Source organism: Pristis pectinata, chromosome 15 (genome assembly GCF_009764475.1).
Source record: "Pristis pectinata isolate sPriPec2 chromosome 15, sPriPec2.1.pri, whole genome shotgun sequence".
In the NCBI taxonomy this organism is placed as follows: domain Eukaryota; kingdom Metazoa; phylum Chordata; class Chondrichthyes; order Rhinopristiformes; family Pristidae; genus Pristis; species Pristis pectinata.
Genome location: NC_067419.1, coordinates 48,059,913 through 48,078,637, shown reverse-complemented (window position 1 = coordinate 48,078,637; position 18,725 = coordinate 48,059,913). Strand labels below are relative to the sequence as shown.

General features: G+C 44.8%; 1 protein-coding gene across 1 annotated transcript in view; it reads left to right on the top strand.

The window, feature by feature from the left end:
• The window catches only part of mybpc1 (myosin binding protein C1), a 77,262-nt gene extending 59,040 nt beyond the window's left edge, over positions 1-18,222 (top strand). The window contains exons 23-27 of the mRNA XM_052029789.1: positions 544-683; positions 3,477-3,636; positions 6,718-6,854; positions 8,155-8,341; positions 18,125-18,222. Coding sequence (XP_051885749.1) covers positions 544-683; positions 3,477-3,636; positions 6,718-6,854; positions 8,155-8,341; positions 18,125-18,222 — 722 coding nt within the window. The remainder of the gene's footprint in view (positions 1-543; positions 684-3,476; positions 3,637-6,717; positions 6,855-8,154; positions 8,342-18,124) is intronic.
• The last annotated feature ends 503 nt before the right edge of the window (positions 18,223-18,725 follow it).

The window sequence follows — 18,725 nt, the reverse complement described above, 5'->3', positions numbered from 1 at the left end:
CAAGTGGCCTCCTGCTGTGCCGTAGGTTTTGGATTCTTGGTTAAGCAAACAATCTGCTGGAGGAACTCAGCAGGTTGAGCAGCATCTGTGGAGGGGAAGGTACACCAGGTATACCCATTGCCCTGATGCAGGGTCTCGACCCGAAACGTCGACAGTTCCTTTCCCCCCCCACAGATGCTGCTCGACCCGCTGAGTTCCTCCAGCAGATTGTTTGTTGCTCCGGATTCCAGTGTCTGTGGTCTCTCATCATCTCCATTGGATTTTAGGTTTCTTGTTGGCAGCAACAAGTGTAAGCTTCTGATCTACACCGCAGCTGAAGGAAGGGTGAAAGAGCAGGAATTATAGAGTCAGGCCCTTCAGCCCAGTAAGTCTAGCCTTCAAAACCTTGGCAGTTCAAGAGCTCTTCCACCTAACAGTCGTGACAGTCTCTGCCTCCACCACCCCCTCACGGAGTGTGTTCCATGATGGGAAGTCGGGGATGCAGTAAGGAAGGTCTGAATAGTGAATAAGGAGAGAAGACTAACCCACTGCCCCCTTCCACAGAGAAACCCGGCGCCCCATCCAGCGTGAAAATCGTCGACGTGTGGGACACCAACGTTGAGTTGGCGTGGACACCACCAAAGGATGATGGGAATGCAGCTATCACAGGGTACACGATTCAGAAAGCTGATAAAAAGACCATGGTAAGTCTAGGACAAGAAGATAAGGTAAACCTTACCTATTAAGATAAGATAAAACATCACCAATAGCCTATCCTGGTCCAACCACATAGACGCCACAGCCAAGAAAGCTCACCAGTGCCTCTCCTTCCTCAGGAGGCTAAAGAAATTCAGCACGTCCCCATTGCTTTTTATCAATGCACCATAGAAGGCATCCTATCTGGATGCATCACGGCTTGGTACAGCAACTGCTCTGCCCAGGACCGCAAGAAACTGCAGAGAGTTGTGGACACAGCCCAGCGCGTCACGGACACCAGCCTCCCCTCCATGGACTCTGACTACACTTCCCGCTGCCTCGGTAAAGCAGCCAACATAATCAAAGACCCCACCCACCCCGGACATTTTCTCCCTCCTTCCATCAGGCAGAAGATACGAAAGCCTGCAAGCACGTACCACCAGGCTCAAGGATGGCTTCTATCCCATAAGACCATAAGACATAGGAGCAGAATTAGGCCATTCAGTCCATCGAGTCTGCTCCACCATTCGATCATGGCTGATTTATTTTTCAACACCGTTCTCCTGTATTTTCTCCATAACCCCCTTAACCCCCTTATCTATCAAGAACCTATCAGTCTCTGCCTTAAGTACACCCAATGACTTGGCCTCCACAGCCCTCTGTGGCAATGAATTCCACAGATTCACCGCCCTCTGGCTGGAGAAATTCTTCCTTATCTCTGTTCTAAAGTGATGGGGCAACTTCTTCACACAGAGGGCAGTGGGTGTGTGGAACGAGCTGCCAGAGGAAGTGGTTGAGGCGGGTATGATAACAAATTGGAAAGACATTTGGATAGGAAAGGTTTAGAAGGACTGGGTCAAATGTGGGCAAATGGGACCAGATTAGATGGGCATCTTGGGTGGCACGGATGAGTTGGGCATAAGGACCTGTTCCCGTGCTGTGTGACTCTAAGTGGAACAATTTCAGATAATACAGGTCTCAGAAATGCAGTGTACCAGGAGGAAGGTAGTGGCAGAAGTTCAAAGGGCATAGACAAACTGAACGTGACTGTATGGTGAGTGCATTCCAGAGTAGCAAGATGGAGAGGGGGTATAAACTTAAAAATTGTTTCAAGATGACAGTGATAGAAATCCTTGTTAAATAAAGCTCTTGACTAGAAACTCACTCCCAAACACACAGTATGTAAATGCCACACCTGAAGTTCAGGGAAGATCCACTGTTACTGTTACTGATGAGTTATGGATAACAACATCCTTGGCTCTATAAAAACTCAATGAGATTTGCCCATTTGGGCCCAGGGTTGAGGCAGTTCTGTGCTGTGGAGGGATTGGGGATGTTCTCCTTGGAGCAGAGAAGTTTAAGAGGAGCTTTTATTAGAGGTATCTTAGTCATACAGCACAGAAACAGGCCATTCAGCCCAACTCATCCATGTCGACCAAATGCCCATCTGAGCTAGTCCCATTTGCCCATGTTTGGCCCATATCCCTCTAAACCCTGCCTATCCATGTACCCATCCAACTGTCTTTTAAATCTTGTTAATGTACCTGTCTCAACCACTTCCTCTGGCAGCTCGTTCCAGAAATGCACCACCATCTGTGTAAACAAAATTGCCCCTCAGGTTCTTATTAAATCTTCCCCCTCTGACCTTAAACCTATGCTTTCTAGTTCCTGATTCCCCAGCCCTGGGAAAAAGATAAGGTAAGATATCTTTATTAGTCACATGTACATCGAAACACACAGTGAAATGCATCTTTTTTGTGTAGAGTGTTCTGGGGGCAGCCCGCAAATGTCGCCACACTTCCGGCACCAATATAGCGTGCCCACAGCTTCCCTATTTATGCCCATCACCTCTGTAAGATCAGCACTCAGTCTCCTACGCTCCTAGCTTGTCCGACCTCTCCCTATAATTCAGTCCCTCGAGTCCTGGTAAATTGTTTCTGAACTCTTTCCAGTTTAATAACATCTTTCCTATAGCAGGGTGACCAAAATTGAACACAATACTCCAAGTGCAGCCTCACCAGTGTCCTGTAACATAACCTCCCAATTTCTGTACTCAAGTACCCTGAGTGATGAAGGCCAACATGTTAAGACCCTTCTTCATCACCTCGTCTACCTGTGACTCCACTTTCGGGGAACAATCTACTTGTACTCCTGGGTCCCTCTGTTCTACGCCACTCCCAGGGCCCTACTTTTTAATGTGAAAGTCCTACCCTGATTTGATTTTCATGAAGGGTTTTGTATATTAAGTAAAAAGAAACACCTCTGTTGACCAGAGGGTTGTTAATCAAAGAGTGCAGATAAAATGTTTGGCAGAAATTCCAAAGGAATTAAGCAGATTTCTTAGCGCTATGAGTTGGTGTGATCTGGGACATGTAGCCTGATAGGGCAGTGGATGTAGATTCATAGAACATAGAACATTACAGCACAGTACAGACCCTTCAGCCCACAATGTTGTGTCAACATTTTATTCAATGAGAACTTACAGAGTGAAACTAGGAAAGAGAACTAGGATTCCTCGTTTTAGTTCAGATTCCTAGTTCTATTTCCTATTTCCTAGAACTAAGAAATATCCATGGGATGGGGGAGGAGAATTGGATTGCATTCAAAGAGCAAGTAGAGTCTTGATGAATAGTTTCCTTCTGTGCTGTGTGTTCAGTGATTCAAGGCCACTGGTGTTAATGTTAACCTTATATTCAGAGCTTCCCCTGCTGCCACAGTCTAATAGTTGCTGCAGTGATAAACCAGAAGAACAAAGCTGGCAGCAACATGATGAAATGGTGACTGTTACCTTCTCTCTACAGGACTGGTACACAGTGGTCGAGCACTACCACAGAACCAACTGCTTCATACCCGACCTCATCGTGGGAAATGAGTACTACTTCAGAGTCTTTGCCGAGAATATGTGTGGGCTGAGCGATGAGGCAACAGTAACGAAGAACTGCGCCATGATCCTGAAGCAGGGTCTGTTCGCATTCTCCCGCACACAGATTCCTTCACTGAATCTTTGAAGGGTTGCTCTGCACGTGAAGATTTGCCTCTCCCCTCTGAACTACACTCCCATCTAGAGAGGATCCCCACTGGCAAAACCTTCCCCCATTACAAGACCATTCGGCTCATCAATTTTGCTCTGCCATTCAATTCTGGCTGATTTTTTTTCCAACCCCATTCTCCTGCCTTCTCTCTGTAACCCTTAACCCCCTTACCGATCAAGAACCTATCAATCTCTGCCTTAAATACACCCAATGACTTGGCCTCCACAGCCGTCTGTGGCAATGAATTTCACAGATCCACCACCCTCTAGTTGAAGAAATTCCTCCTCATCTCAGTTCTAAAGGGATATCCCTTTATTCTGAGGCTGTGTCCTCAGATCCTGGACTTTCCCACTGATGATCCTCTCCACGTCCGGTCTATCCAGGCCTTTCAGTATCTGGTAGGTTTCAATGAGATCCCCCCTCATCTTTCCGAACTCCAGCAAGTACAGGCCCAGAGACATTAAATGCTCCTCATATATTAAGCCTTTCATTCCCGGGATCATCCTTGTGAAGCTCCTCTGGACCCTCTCCAGGACCAGCACATCCTTCCTTAGATACAAGGCCCAAAATTGCTCACAGTATTCCAGATGTGATCTGACCAACACCTTATAATGGCAAATACTAATAACAAAGCTCTTTGTTGGATATTCAAAGTTATCTATCAGTCATTTAGAGTTCCCATTTTCAACACTCATCTGTTCTATGTCTACAGTGTCCTGCCACTGAGATTAATAAAATTCAACCTCAGAAATAATATGGGAATGGGGAGAGCCCACTCGACATCACTTGGCTGTCCTACAATTCAACAGATCATAGCTGATCTGTGCTTTAAATCCATTTACCCAGCTTTCTTCTCTACTGCATCCAACAACAAACCATCAGCCTCAGTCCTGAAAGCAAATTGGTAAATTGGTTTATTATTGTCACATGTACGGAGGTACAGTGAAAAACTTTGTTTTGCCTGCCTTCCATACAGATCATTTCATCACATCAGTGCATCGAGGCAGTACAAGGGAAAACAATGACAGAATGCAGAATAAGGTGTTACAGTTACAGAGAAAGCGCAGTGCAGGCAGACAATAAGGTAGATTGTGAGGTCAAGAGTCCATCTTATGGTAAAAGCTCCAGCTGACCACCAGCACCCAGAACCTTTACAGGGAGTGGGGGTTCCTGCTCTCTGATTTTTTCCTCTGAACTAACCCTCTTCTCATTTTCAACCACACATAGTGACAATGTTCAAATGATTAAGTAATTACTTTATCAACCAAGCTTGGTGATCAACTGCCAAAGCTCACTGAAATTGATTTTATGCACATAATCTATATGCTTCCATCTCCACTTATGGCATTTTACTGGAGAAACTCCTGTTTTACTGGGAGAGATTGCTGTGGTTTGTGTGTTCCCTGCTTCCACTGAGAAATCAACTTTGCTGCACAACAGTCAGTTGTTGAGTTAGAAGCCCTGCCCACTGCTAGCTTAATGGTTAAGGCAGTGTTGGCAATAAAATGCTCTTTTACAAGTGATGCCTCTTTGTTTGGGATCCTCCCTATCAGAGATTTATTGTAACCCCTTACAAAGTTTATTTATTGCTTTAAATGAATCAGAATCCGATTCTCTAAAACCCTTTCTTTCTCCTTTCTTGCTTCCCATTCTTCTCTCAATTCTGCTTTGCCCAGACAGAAACAGCTTTGGTTGTTCACCAGCCTTCCCACCCTCTCGCAGCCAGCTCCACTAGCAGTTGTGTCATTCAGTCTCCAGTGGCCTTCCTCCCCTTTGCAACCTAACACTCGCTTCATTTCCCACTTCAGGTCATGAACCTGAGGCTTTGATTCTCTCTCTCCCCTCTCTCCTCCCTCTCTCTCCTCTCTCCTCCCTCTCTCCCCTCCCCATCTCTCTCCTCCCTCTCCCCCCTCTCCCTCCCCCTCCTCCCCCTCTCTCCCCACCTTCTCTCTCTCTCTCTCTCTCTCTCTCTCTCCCTCTCTCCCTGTGGTATTTTACTTTTAGGATTTAGGCCATACTTAGGCAACCTGTCCTCACAATTTAATCCCTTCACCACCAACATTATTCCGGTGAACCAGACACCACTCATTCCAAGACAGCAGTGCAAACCCAGTACCACCACATCATAAAAGGCTGTCGTCCTCATTTCAGATACACTAGTTTTAAGTTCAAGGTTTTAAAATCATCAGCACTTGGCTGTCATGGTGTGGGTTGGTGTTGGGTTATGTTATAATGGCTTGGCAAAATTGCTATAGTTAACTTTACATAGTTTTGTTTCAGCTATGCCCCCAGTGTCTGGTCTCAGTAATGTTTCTCGCAGTTGGAGGCAGAAGACACAGCTCACCAAGGTGTTGCTGGGTCATAAGATTGGATAGTCCGAGCTCTCCAGTTTGGCTTCCCACTCTGTATAATCCATTGTAACTGGTACCATGTCTCATTTACCACCACCTTTCTAAGCTGAGATGGTGTGATGTTGGTTTTCTTACTTCCCATCACCACCACCTCCATAACCTCCAGCAGTCTCTCCCACATCTCCATGTTCCTTCCAGTTTGACCTTTTGATCATCCCTGAGTTTCATCCCATGTTTTTGGCCTAAATCTCCACAATTCTCTCAACAAACCTCTCCACCTTTCTCACCTCCAAGGCTTGAAGGGTTAATTAGTTTCCTTCCCTACTGTAACAATCCTACAATTTCTAAGGCACTCCTTGAAATCTAACTTTTTAGCACAAGCTCTTGGTCACAGTATGATATCCCTCATGTGATTCACGTCACTATACTTCCTTACAGCATAGAAGGTGGTCGCTTGGCCCATCAAGTCACTGCTGGCTCTCAGACCAATCCCATCAGTTCGATTCCTCCTGTGAACAATTCCCTCTCGCATGCACAGTGTTGAATTGTCTTTCACAAGCACCCTGCAAAGCATGCTGGGCCGTTTCACTACATGACGTCGCTGATCTTTAATTCAAAGTCCAGTGGGTGAATATTCTAACTCTTGTCATCTGTTGTAGGTCTGACGCTAAAGTCTCCTCAGTACGATGACTTTGACTTTAAAGAGATGCCAAAGTTTACTCACCCTCTTATCGACACAGTCGCGGTGTCTGGATATAATGCAACGCTGAACTGCAGTGTGAGAGGCAACCCTAAGGTACTATCACCCTCTGGTCCTGACATCCAAAGTCTTTAGTACCATGGCCCTCTATCTTCATGTACCTTAGCTCTGATTATCATTGAATGCTTCTCCAACAACAAAGACCCATATGGAACATAGATCATAGATCATAGAATTGTACAGACAGTCTGCTGGAAGAACTCAGCGGGCCTGTGGGAGGAAAGGCACTGTCGACGTTTTGGATCAAAACATTGACAATTCCTTTCCCACCACAGACACTGCTCGACCAGCTGAGTTCCTCCAGCAGATTGTGTGTTGCTCCAGATTCCAGCATCTGCAGTCTCTTGTATCTCCATAGAATTGTACAGCATGGCCCTTCAGCCCATCATATCTTCAGCCTATGATGCCCATCTAACTAATCCCATCTGCCTTCATCTGGTCTATATCCCTCTATTCCCTGCCTGTTCCGTGAGTCTGCAAACGTATCCTTCACTTTCAGGAGCCAGTGAGTTACGGATAAGTTTTCTGCTGTTTCTGATCTCCCTGGGAGTTGGGCACCAGATCCCCAGTGTCCGGGTCATGCACCCATTCCCCCAAACCAACACCACTATCTGGTCAGTGTCATGTTGCAATGTCTGGGATCCTGCTGTGCACAAATTAGCTGCAGCACTTTCCTGCATTGCAGTAGTGACATAGAACATAGATCATAGAATTGTACAGACAGTCTGCTGGAAGAACTCAGCGGCTCTGTGGGAGGAAAGGCACTGTCGACTTTTCAGATCAAAACCCTAAGGGTGGGACACTCGAAGGCTGGGAAAGTTTCTGGAACAAGTGAAGGTGTGCTCCACCTCTTTCCTCTATCTGATTGGCTGTTGCATTGACCACATGACAGGAGTTAGGCCCTGTGATATAGAGTTACAGAGAGTTATCGAGACATACAGGGAAACAGGCCCTTCAGCCAATCGAGTCCATGCCGACCATCAACCACCCATTTACACTAATCCTACACTGATCCCATTTTATTCTCCCCACTTTCCCAACAACACCCCCCCCCCAACCCCAAGGTTCTACCCCTCACCTACACACTAAGGGAAATTCGCAGCTACCATTTAGCCTACCAACCTGCAGATCTTTGAGATGTGGGAGGAAACCAGAACACCCGGAGAAAACCCACACAGTCACAGGGAGAACGTGCAGACTCCACACAGACAGCGCCGGAGGTCAGGATTGAACCCGTGTCTCTGGCGCTGTGAGGCAGCGACTCTACCCACTGCGCTGTTGTCAATGGATGCTCCTGCTTATTCTTCACACTCTGTACTGTTTTCATTCCATTTAGCCTAAAATAACCTGGATGAAGAATCGAATAATCATCGAAAACAACCCTCGATATCGGATGTTCTCCAACCAGGGCGTCTGTACCCTGGAGATCCGCAAACCTAGCCCATACGATGGTGGCCTGTATACTTGTAAAGCGATAAATGCCCTCGGGGAGGATGAAGTGGAGTGTAAAATGGAAGTCAAAGGTGAGCTCCCTGGAACAGTGATGTTCACTGATTTCAGCATTTCATCTTCACCTTTCTGAGTTGTATGTTAAGAGTTGAGATTGGGTGAGACAGGAGGATTGGGTAGGTGTACCAATTGAGGTATTGAGTACAGGAGTCAAGAAGGTATGATGCATCTCTATAGAACTCTGGTTAGGCCGCATTTAGAGTATTGCGTGCAATTCTGGTCACCTCACTATAGGAAGGATGTCGAGGCTTTAGAGAGGGTGCAGATCAGGTTTACTAGGATGCTGCCTGGATTAGAGGGCATGTGCTATCAGGCTGGACAAACTTGGGCTCTTTTCTCTGGAACGGCGGAGGCTAAGGGGTGATCTGTTGGAGCTGTATAAAATTATGAGGGGCATAGATAGGGCGGACAGGCAATATCTTTTTCCCATTTTTGAGCGATCCAATACCAGAGGGCATACATTTAAGGTGAGAGGTGGTAGGTTCAGAACAGACGTGAGGGGGACGTTTTTTACTGAGAGAGTGGTGGATGCCTGGAATGTGTTGCCTGCTGGGGTGGTGGAGGCAAATTCATTGGGAGCTTTTAAGAGGGGCTTGGATAGGTACATGAATGAGAGGAAAATGGAGGGATCTGGGCGTTCTGTAGGTCGGAGGGATTAGCTATGTCAGCACAACATTGTGGGCCAAAGGGCCTGTTCTGTGCTGTACTGTTCTATGTTCTTTGTGAAGGGAACATGGTTGCTGAGGATCTAGACCCCTAATCCAGATAATCCCCTCCAAGGAGAACAGAGGTGGACTCCCCTTTAATGTCCCCAAACACCCTTGTCTGTGCTACGTGGGCTTTTATCTTCAATGCTCCAACAAAATAAGTTGTCATGGTATCGGCATGCCAGTGTATCAATCCTGACTGTCACTGGATGTTTCGGTGTAGGAGCTAAAATAATTCTAACCACATATTCTCTCTAGAGGGTTAAAAGCAGGCCACACAGAGGTGAGGCGTGGGTGTCATGAAGAAGCAGGCAGGTAATGAATGTTTCGAGGGCAGCTGTTGGTATTTTTGTGAGATTGTGGTGTTGGAAATGTGAAAATTTTGTCAGCGGACTTGGAACTTGGGTTGCACCAGAGCACAGAGTTTCTATTGTGTGTCAAGAACGGTAATTTGGCGGAGGGGCCCAGTAAAGAGGTCCAGTGTCTTTACGAGGTGGTTCACCACCAACTTGGCAAGGAAATGCAGCGGCAGAAAGAAGAAAAAAATTGCATGAGGGTTTGAGAGAGAGGTAGCATGAGCACAAGGCACAGGATGGCTTCAGAAGTGCACTGAACTGCAAGGAGAACAGAAATAGACTTCAGGAGGGTGTGGACAACTGATGGAGTGGGGGAACACGAGGCAGGTGAACCTTAACCAAAACATATGAAAGCAAGGAAAGGCAACATAAACCAGAGGGTACAGGAAGAGAGATCTGGGGTATTTGTGTATCGATCATCGAAAATGACAAGGCAGCTTGAAAAAGTGCTCAAAAAAGCATACACAATCCAGGGCTTTATAAGTAGAGACACGAGTACAGGAGCAGGAAGTTGTGGCGAAGCTTTGCTTGTGATGGTGGGTGTTTGAGCATTAGCCCTCGTGTACATTGTATGGAGAAGTAGTATGGATATTTCACTGTGTTTTAAATGTTATACAAAGGGTCCCCACCAATATCATCAGTTACAGGAGTAGGCAAGCCTGCAAGGGAAGGGTATTCCATATTTAAATGGCTGGAAGATCTAGGCTGGCTGGGCAGTATTATCACAAGTTGTACTTCCAACAGGTCGATGGGTTTTTGAGGGCGTCTCTTTAGAGTCTTATTTTATTCTTGTGCATGTGGAATATTTACCAAACCAATATGTCATCTTATATTCACCTAAGACTCGGGTAATTTGTGCTCCAGGCCGGCACTTCCTGACCCTGCTCTCGTTTAAACTCGGCAGCGACACTTGTTATTCGCTACCCTTGTTTTATACACCGCTCTCTATCGTTTACAAGATCTGTCCAGCCCACACCCTGTGCTCAGTGACATCCCTCAGAATAAACGCTTGCCCTAAATCCTCGCTTTTCTCAACAGAGATTTTCAGTTGCTGTGACAATCATTTTATTTGTACATTTGAAGAGTTAATTGTTTTTAAACTTGTCGGATAACGGAATCTCTCTTTAGAATGTATAATTCCAGTCTGGAAAGTCATGCCCATCTTTTGTGGTGGCAGTGGGGACCCTAGTGCTTGGTATCTGGCCCCATCATCCAGTCCACTGGATAGGAAGCCTCTTTCCCCCTCTTTGTTCCATAGATTGACATTGTTCTGGATAACATAGAAGACAAAATGAAATATTGCTGATGAAAGTTTATGCAAGGTTACTTTCTTTTATTGCCAGCATCACTGCCCCACCGTTCGGTGTTATGTTGTCACACTGTGATCTGATTTGCTTTTCTTGGTGTGATGTGTGTGTTTTTTTTTGAAAACGGTAAGCTGGTGCCTTATAAACGGTTACCGATGTGGTGAAGCCTTGGATGGTTATAGCATGGATCATCGCACATGTTAGATGTCTGCATCGTCACACTGTACTGCATGCACCAGAATGCATGCGGGGCAGCACTCTATTGGAGTTGAATACATCACTGTGTTGGTTGAATCCGTTAGCACTCAGTTAAATAAAGCTGTGCACAAGAGGAATGACAAGTGATATTGCAATGAACTGTCCTTATGGTTTCCAGTTTCTGATCTGCTTCCCAGATAAACTGAGTCCTAATGAACTCTAACAACCATTTGCGTGTCTGTGCTAAACCCTTTGGAACAGAAGCAGGACTAAAGTTCCCTGGGAGCAAAGGACTTTATGAAAGTTACCTTGTACACCCCAAGTCCATAATCAAATCACGTACGAAACACGCACATGTGAGTTTGCACATTGGTGTCAGCGATGGTCTTGTTGATCAGAGTCTATGGAGCTGTGACAAGCGTGACGTCGTCTTGGGATAACAGCATTGTTGGGAAAGGACAATTAATGAATGAACTTCCTGTAGGTCTGGAGTCAGGCTGGGTGAGGGCGATAGGTTTCCTTCTCTAAAAGTCAGACAGGTTTGCACAATAGTCCCTATCGCATTAGGTAGCTGCAGTCTGGAGAACAATTTCCAATTATAAAGCAAATAAGTCAATTTGGGGAATTAGATGCAACTAACACCCATATTTCGCAAGTTCATTTCAACCTGTAACCTGTACAGTCTTTATTGAACTCTTGCCATCAGACTCCTAAGCTGTGGATCCCAAAATTGCAAGGTTTATGACATGAATAAAGGTCTGTCTTTGAGTTGACAGCTTGGTTGCGGTAAGGGAAGATCACAATTTGGAATTACGTTCAAGGCCAGATCACGGTTAGAGGTCGAGTGTGATTTCCAGATATTATGGAAGGATACAAAGTCTCAATGGGATGGACGGCCCTCTGTTCCTTGTGCTGCAGATGGTGGGTTAACTTAATTACTTATCAAAGTGGGAAATAAAATTTTAATGTTTCCAAAAGGTTTTACTTATCATTGGTGTAGAAGAGAGGACTGCAGCGATAGGTAGGGGCTGTCAGTGGGTGAGACAGATGGAGAGAGGTGGTGGGAGAGGCTTGTGTCGAGTGGGAACACTTCACAGACTGTTGGGTCAAACGGTCTGGATTTGTGCCGTAATATTTTGAGTCTGTCGATGGGGTATCTCCAAAGGGTCCATCCAGAAGATCAACCCTCTGGAGATAGTTTCAGCACTTCCACAGTGTTTACCCACCAACTGCATCTCTCCAAAGGTTTAGACCCTTACTAATCATCATCGGCTCTTTGACAAACATCCATGCTTCTTTTGATTATGATTACATGCTTTAAGCTAGGAACTCTGTTTAAACCCTTAACATCTCACCTTACTGCATCTCTTTCACCGGCAGTGACCCTTTCTCCTTGTTGCTCCTGCTTGCAGTTTGCTTTGGTTGATTCTGCCTCATGACTGATGCCATGTTTACCAGTGGAACAACAAACTGTTGTCTCCATCATTGTGTGTTCTGACTTTACTTTGCTGAAGTTTCACAGTGTGTCTCTTTCTCTCCTTAGTTGCGCAGTAAGGATTTGTGATTTATATATGTTCCTCCAGGTAAGCTTTCATATGAACCAAAGCATATGAAGCTTATGTCATTACCTCATTTGTGTTATGAGGCCTGATTTTCCTCTTGATTTTACAGCAGAGGGTGGAAAGTGCTAAAACGTCATGGAGACTGAATCAGAGCCTTTTAATCTATCTTGGCTACCTCTGCCCTTTCAAAATCCTCCAGAAAATGTAAATTTTGTTGCTCTTTAACCCAAATTGATGTCTGCCTGTTCCGGACCAATTCCAGTTGGCAGTGTCGTACGAGAGTTGGGCTTGTACCTCCAAATAATGGGGAAGAATGCAGCAAATGAAAAGACTAATAAAATGTTCATTAACCTTAGTTACCCACGGGTTGACATACACAGAGTTTATAAAGAGCAGCTCTTCCCATGGTTCAAGGACAAGGAGGAGATGGTGTTAAGGTGATGAGCAAAAGGCAGGTGAGAATGTGAGGAAAGCCTTTGTTTAGGCAGAAGAGTGAAAATCAGGAACTCGTTGTCTGTGAGGGTGGTGGAAATAGTCAATCAGGGCTTTCAAAGAGGAATTGGACAGGCATGTATGGGAAACTGATTAGCAGGGCCATGTTCAAAAGAACAGGGCACTTGGACTGACCGGTTTCTTGTACAGAGAGTCAACGTGGACAAGTGTCCTCTGTGCCATAGCACAATTCTATGACTAGCTCACCATTGTGTAAAGCTCAGCTTACACTCCCTCAGGAGTAAGTGTCTCCGATTCTGGAAGTGGGTGTTTGGAGAGGTGAATGCACGTTAACCAGAATGAGCCTGGGACCAGGAGTGTGCAAAGGTGGGGTCAGCAGGAGCAAGGGTCCTCGAGTCCATGTTAATCGTGAAGCAGATTATGTACGCACACATACGCACAGAAATAATACTTCAAGTGGCCCTCCTGTAGGAGTCAAACTCTAACTCCTGTGCAATCCTCTGACTATGATTATGAGGTCAGGATTTGAACTCCCTTGAATATACAGTCGTAGAGCCATACAGCAAGAAACAGGCCCTTTGGCCCATCATGTCCATGCCAACCATCTACACTAATCCCATTTGTCAGCCCTTGGTCCAGAGCCTTGATGTCCTGTTCAGTCAGGTGTTTGCCTTAATCCTTCTTAAATGTTGTACGAGTCTGATATGGTAGATCTAATTGAAGGTTTTACAGTGATTAAAAGATCTTAAAGCATAGACAGAGGGTATATGCTCTGAACTGGTCTAGAACAAGGGATCAAAACCTTAAAGACAGCCAAGGTGTTCAGGAATGGTCAGGAAGTTTGTCCCCACGCTCCTCCCCAAAAAAACAGCAGGGAATGGAGGGATCTGGGTGGTGAGCAGGCAGAAGGGATTAGTTTAATTTGGCGTCGTGCTCGGCACAGACATAGTGGGCCGAAGGGCCTGTTCCTGTGCTGTCCTGTTCTGTGTCCTGTGTTTTAGATAATAGAATTTCAAAACTGAGAGAGATTTTTATTGGCTGAATGCTTTAGGGTTCTGAGGCAAAGGCAGTGACCTTGTTGAATGCCCAAGCAGGCTTGAGGGGCTGATTGGCCTCACCCATTCACTTTGATTAAGAGAAATGCAAGGTTTTGTGAAATATTTGATTGGCATCCTTTAATATTATTTCAACGGTGACCTTATTTTGAAGCTTCAAGTCGTTAATAGACTTTCTTGCCTGACCATGAGTAGGTCAAGTCATAGAGTCATACAGCACAGAAACAGGCCCTTCGGCCCAACTGGTCCGTGCCGACCAAGATTCTCATCTAAACTAGTCCCATTTGCCCATGTTTGGCCCACATCCCTCTAAACCTTTCCTATCCATGGACCTGTCCAAGTGGCATGTGAAATCACCCTGAGCAGCTTTGCAGAGCAAATTTCACGTCAGTACATCTCTGCTTTGAGCCCCAGTAATTACACAAGGACTGTGGTAGGTGTACACCCCATGGGCAGACACAGCCAACCCCTTCCCCCGAGTATATCCCAGTCCCCTTCCATGGTGGCACTCAATTTGGCACATTTAGCACTTGAAGCCTTGCACTTGAGAGGGGAATTGGTTTCACTGCATTGTAGTATTGTGTGTGGCCTGCCCTTCATTGTCACAAATAATGAGGTATCTGCTGATGGAACCAGATGATGTGGTAATATCATCATCTGCATCACCATTTTAACATCGATTTGAAACTAATGGCAACCTCCAGCACTTTAACTATTTCCAATCGGAACATCATGGAAACTATACGGAACCTGTTTTGGTGCAGGTGGCAGAAGTTGGATTTGGAGGCTTGTCTGATCTTGGTAAGCTGGTAAACTTTTTGATAACGGTTGTTCAATACTCATTGTTCAGTGGATTGGGTGCTGTTTTTCCTTACTTCTACCCCTATATATTGTTATAAATCTTGTGTATTCTGCACACTTTCCCTTCATTTGAACAAGTCAAATTTCAAAGTCAAGTTCATTGTCATCTGCACAAGTCCACGTGTGCACAGGTGCAATGAAAATCTTACTTGCAGCAGCATCACAGGCACAGAGCATCAGATAAGCAGCATTCACAAGAAAAACGTAAATTAAACATAAATTGTACACAATTTTTACAAGGAGGAACACAAGTTAGAACAATAAAAAAACAAAGTCCATTTTAGTGCAAAGTGGTCACAGTGTTGCTAAACTGTAGTGATTAGGGTTGTGCCGGTTGGTTCAAGAACCAAATGGTTGAAGGGAAGTAGCTGTTCCTGAACCTGGTGGTGTGGGGACTTCAGGCTTCTGCACCTCCTGCCCGATGGTAGCTGCGAGAAGATGGCATGGCCCGGATGGTGGGGATCTTTGATGATAGATGTTGCCTTCTTGAGGCAGCGCACCAGAGTGCAGGACAAGGGCGGTTCTGCACCATTGGAGGTCTCATAGTCTTTCATTGAGAGGTGCCAGACTCTCAGGTGGATGCACCTTTCTAAGAACAGGAGGGTCCTTCCCACTATCCCAGCCAATGTTTAATCCTCACTCACTAAAACAACCTCACAACACTGAACATACTACAGAGACGTCATTGGCTGTAAAGTATTTGGGGTGTCCTGTGGTTAAAAGGCTGATGTATATATATATATATATATATATATATATATATATATATATATATATATATATATATATATATATATGTAAGTTCTTTGCCTTCCTTCCTCGGTTCTGCCCCTCCTCCCACACCAGTACATGATTTCCTCATTGTTCTTTCCTGTCAGTCTGTTTCTGATTCAGTTCTGCAGGCCTCTCTAGTGTATTTAACAACATCAGCCAGATTCCATGGTGCCAGTACACAACCCTGCCCCACCTCCACCCAGCCTATTGAGGAATCATTCATCTTAACTCACGGTCCATTAAATGGACCAATCAAAATAGCCTTCAACCTTGCAGCACCAACAGCTGTGTGAATGTTGCCATAGATTTGGGCCCATTAACTACTTGGAATTGGTGGTGAAAAATGTTGAATACGCATACATTGACGATCGCAGAATGAAGTTTCAACCCCTTTATTTCTGTTGGTGTTTTCAGAATCAGAATCAGAATCAGAATCAGGTTTATCATCACTGACATATGTCATGAAATTTGTTGTTTTGCAGCAACAGTGCAGTGCAAGACATAAAAATTACTGTTACCCAAAAAAGAAATGAATAGTGCAAAAGAGGAATAACGAGGTAGTGTTCATTGACTGTTCAGAAATCTGATGGCGGAGGAGAATCAACGACCTTCACATAATCTGGTCAGAAGTGAGGATATTGGCTGATGATGGCACAATATTCAATTCAAGCTGCAACTCTTCAGCAGATGAAACAGTCCATTCCCATGTTGAAGGACCTGGATACCCTTTAGTATGAGCTGATGTTGCAAGTAACACTGCAACACGTAAGTGGCAGGCAATGACCATCTCCAACAAGAGAGAGTTCATCCACTTATCCTTGACATTCAATGGCATCATCATTGCCAAGTCCCCCACCATCAATATCCTGGGGGTCACTATTTGATAAGAAACACAAGTGGACCAACCACATATATACTGTGTGGATCAGGGACTGGGTATCCTGGATTCACTTCCTGACTCCCAAAGCCTTTCTACCACCAATAAGGCACAAGTCAGGAGTTCCTTATAGATGGTCTCTCCACTTACCTGGATGAGTACAGCTCTTATAGCTCTCAATACCACCATGGAGAAAGCAGCCCACCTGATCGCCACCTTAAGCATTCACCCCCTTCCCCTCTGCTGCAGTTTGTACCGTCTACTAACTGCACTGCAGTTACCTATAACCAACCTATGCTAGTTGCCAACAGTATCTTCCAGACCTGCTATCTCTACCAGCAATATGGACAAAGACAGCAGGTGCAGGGGAAGACCACCACCTCCAGATTCCCGTCCAAGTCACGCACCATCCTGACTTAGACATATATCACCATTCCTTCATCGTCACTAAGTTTAAATGCTGGAACTCCCTCCTCAACAGTACTGTGAGAGCACCTTCACCCAAAGAACTGTGGCAGTTTAAGAACGTGGTTCACCACAACCTTCTCAAGAAAATTAGGGATGGACGATAAATGCTGGCCTCGTCAGCAATGCCAACGCCTTGAAAAATAGGGATAAAACAAATCTTTCCTCATAGGACACCTCCCTCATCCAGTTATCAATTTACTCACATACTCTGCATCACCCCTCAGTCAAGCATGTCCTTCCTTAAACAAGGAGATCAAAACTACACCAAGTTCTCCATATCTGCTCTCTCCAATGCAGCTGTGTCAAAAGGCCAACATCTCATGTGCCGCTTATTGCAAGTTAACCTTGTGTTTCTCCTACTTGGACATCCAGAGCGCTCTGAACCCCAACATTTAATGGTCTCGCACCATTTAAAATTCACTTGTGTTTTTATTCTTCCAACCAAAGTAGATAACTTCACTTTTCACTTCTTTACACTCCATTTATTACATTTTGCCCACTCACTTAATCTATCCCCTTTCCATGCTCTTCACAACATACTGTTCCACCTACCCTTTCATTTTCAGCAAATGTAGAAGTATTGCACCCAACCCCTTCATCAATGCCTTGTTTCCTACATTACAGCAACAGTGTGCAGATTTACAGCTTTGGCTCCAAAGCACTTTGCAGCCCCAGCTCTTACAAAAGATGCCAACTGATGTTAACTTTCTGGTACAAATTCTAAACCAATTTATAACTTCTAAAGCTGCAATCATCACAGTTAAAATCTGATCATCAGCTTCAGCTTGAATCATGGTGAATTTAGGGACAAGTTGACAGCTCTGTTGAACTTGCCCATCAGTAGGTTTTAATTAAATCTGAATATCACTTTGAAGTAACCATGAAGACTAATGGAAAAAAATTTGTGTCAGAAAATTAAGATATTACACAGGTTCAGTTGAAAACTATTTTGCTATATGTTTGTTTTTTAAGTAATTGTAAAAAGTTTTAAATATTTTCAGGAAGAAGTGCTGTGTAAGTGGGGAGCCAAATGGTTGTAAACTCTTCTGTAAAGTGGAATTGGTGCCTGAATTACTTTTGCTGCACCATCTGATCTTGTTGAACAATTTCTGATTAAACAACTTGCCATGTGCACACCAGGTCTTTCGGAAAACTGATCCCTTGTTTCTTATCGTACAGGTGGCTTCCAATTTCGTGAGCTCATGCTGCAGGGCATGCCACTGAGCATCATTGACTTATATGTGGGCTCAAAGAATGTTTTACCCCAAAAAGAGTGATGGTCACCATGACGTTTGTCGTCAACTGTTTGTCTCTCTTCTCAATCAGAATGCGGTTGTAGTTTGTTGCTAGAGTTTGGCAGTGCTTTCAATGCTCAGAAGCTTGCAATGTTTTGGCTTTGAACTGTCAATAAGCAGCTTATACACTGACCAGGACTTTGAAATGTTTTAACATACCAATGCATCAGTGTAACAAGATGGCTTTTTTTTTGGGTGGAGATTGGGGGAAGGGATTAAGTTTGTTTCCAATCACATTTCAACTAGCCATTAACAAGATATGAAATAGCAAATTAAGCCTTGCATGCTGAATTGAAAGACTGAGAGAATGTTGCAATGACCTTATAGCCTCTTCATCCGACCCTAGCCCAAAGCTATAAACTTTTTGTATGGTGTGTGTTAACAACGTCTAAACATTAATAGGCTGCCTCTGTCAAATATGTTAGTTTGAGGATTTCTTTAAGAGTCAGCCCATGGTCTGAATGTCCTGTGTTAACAAGGCTTCT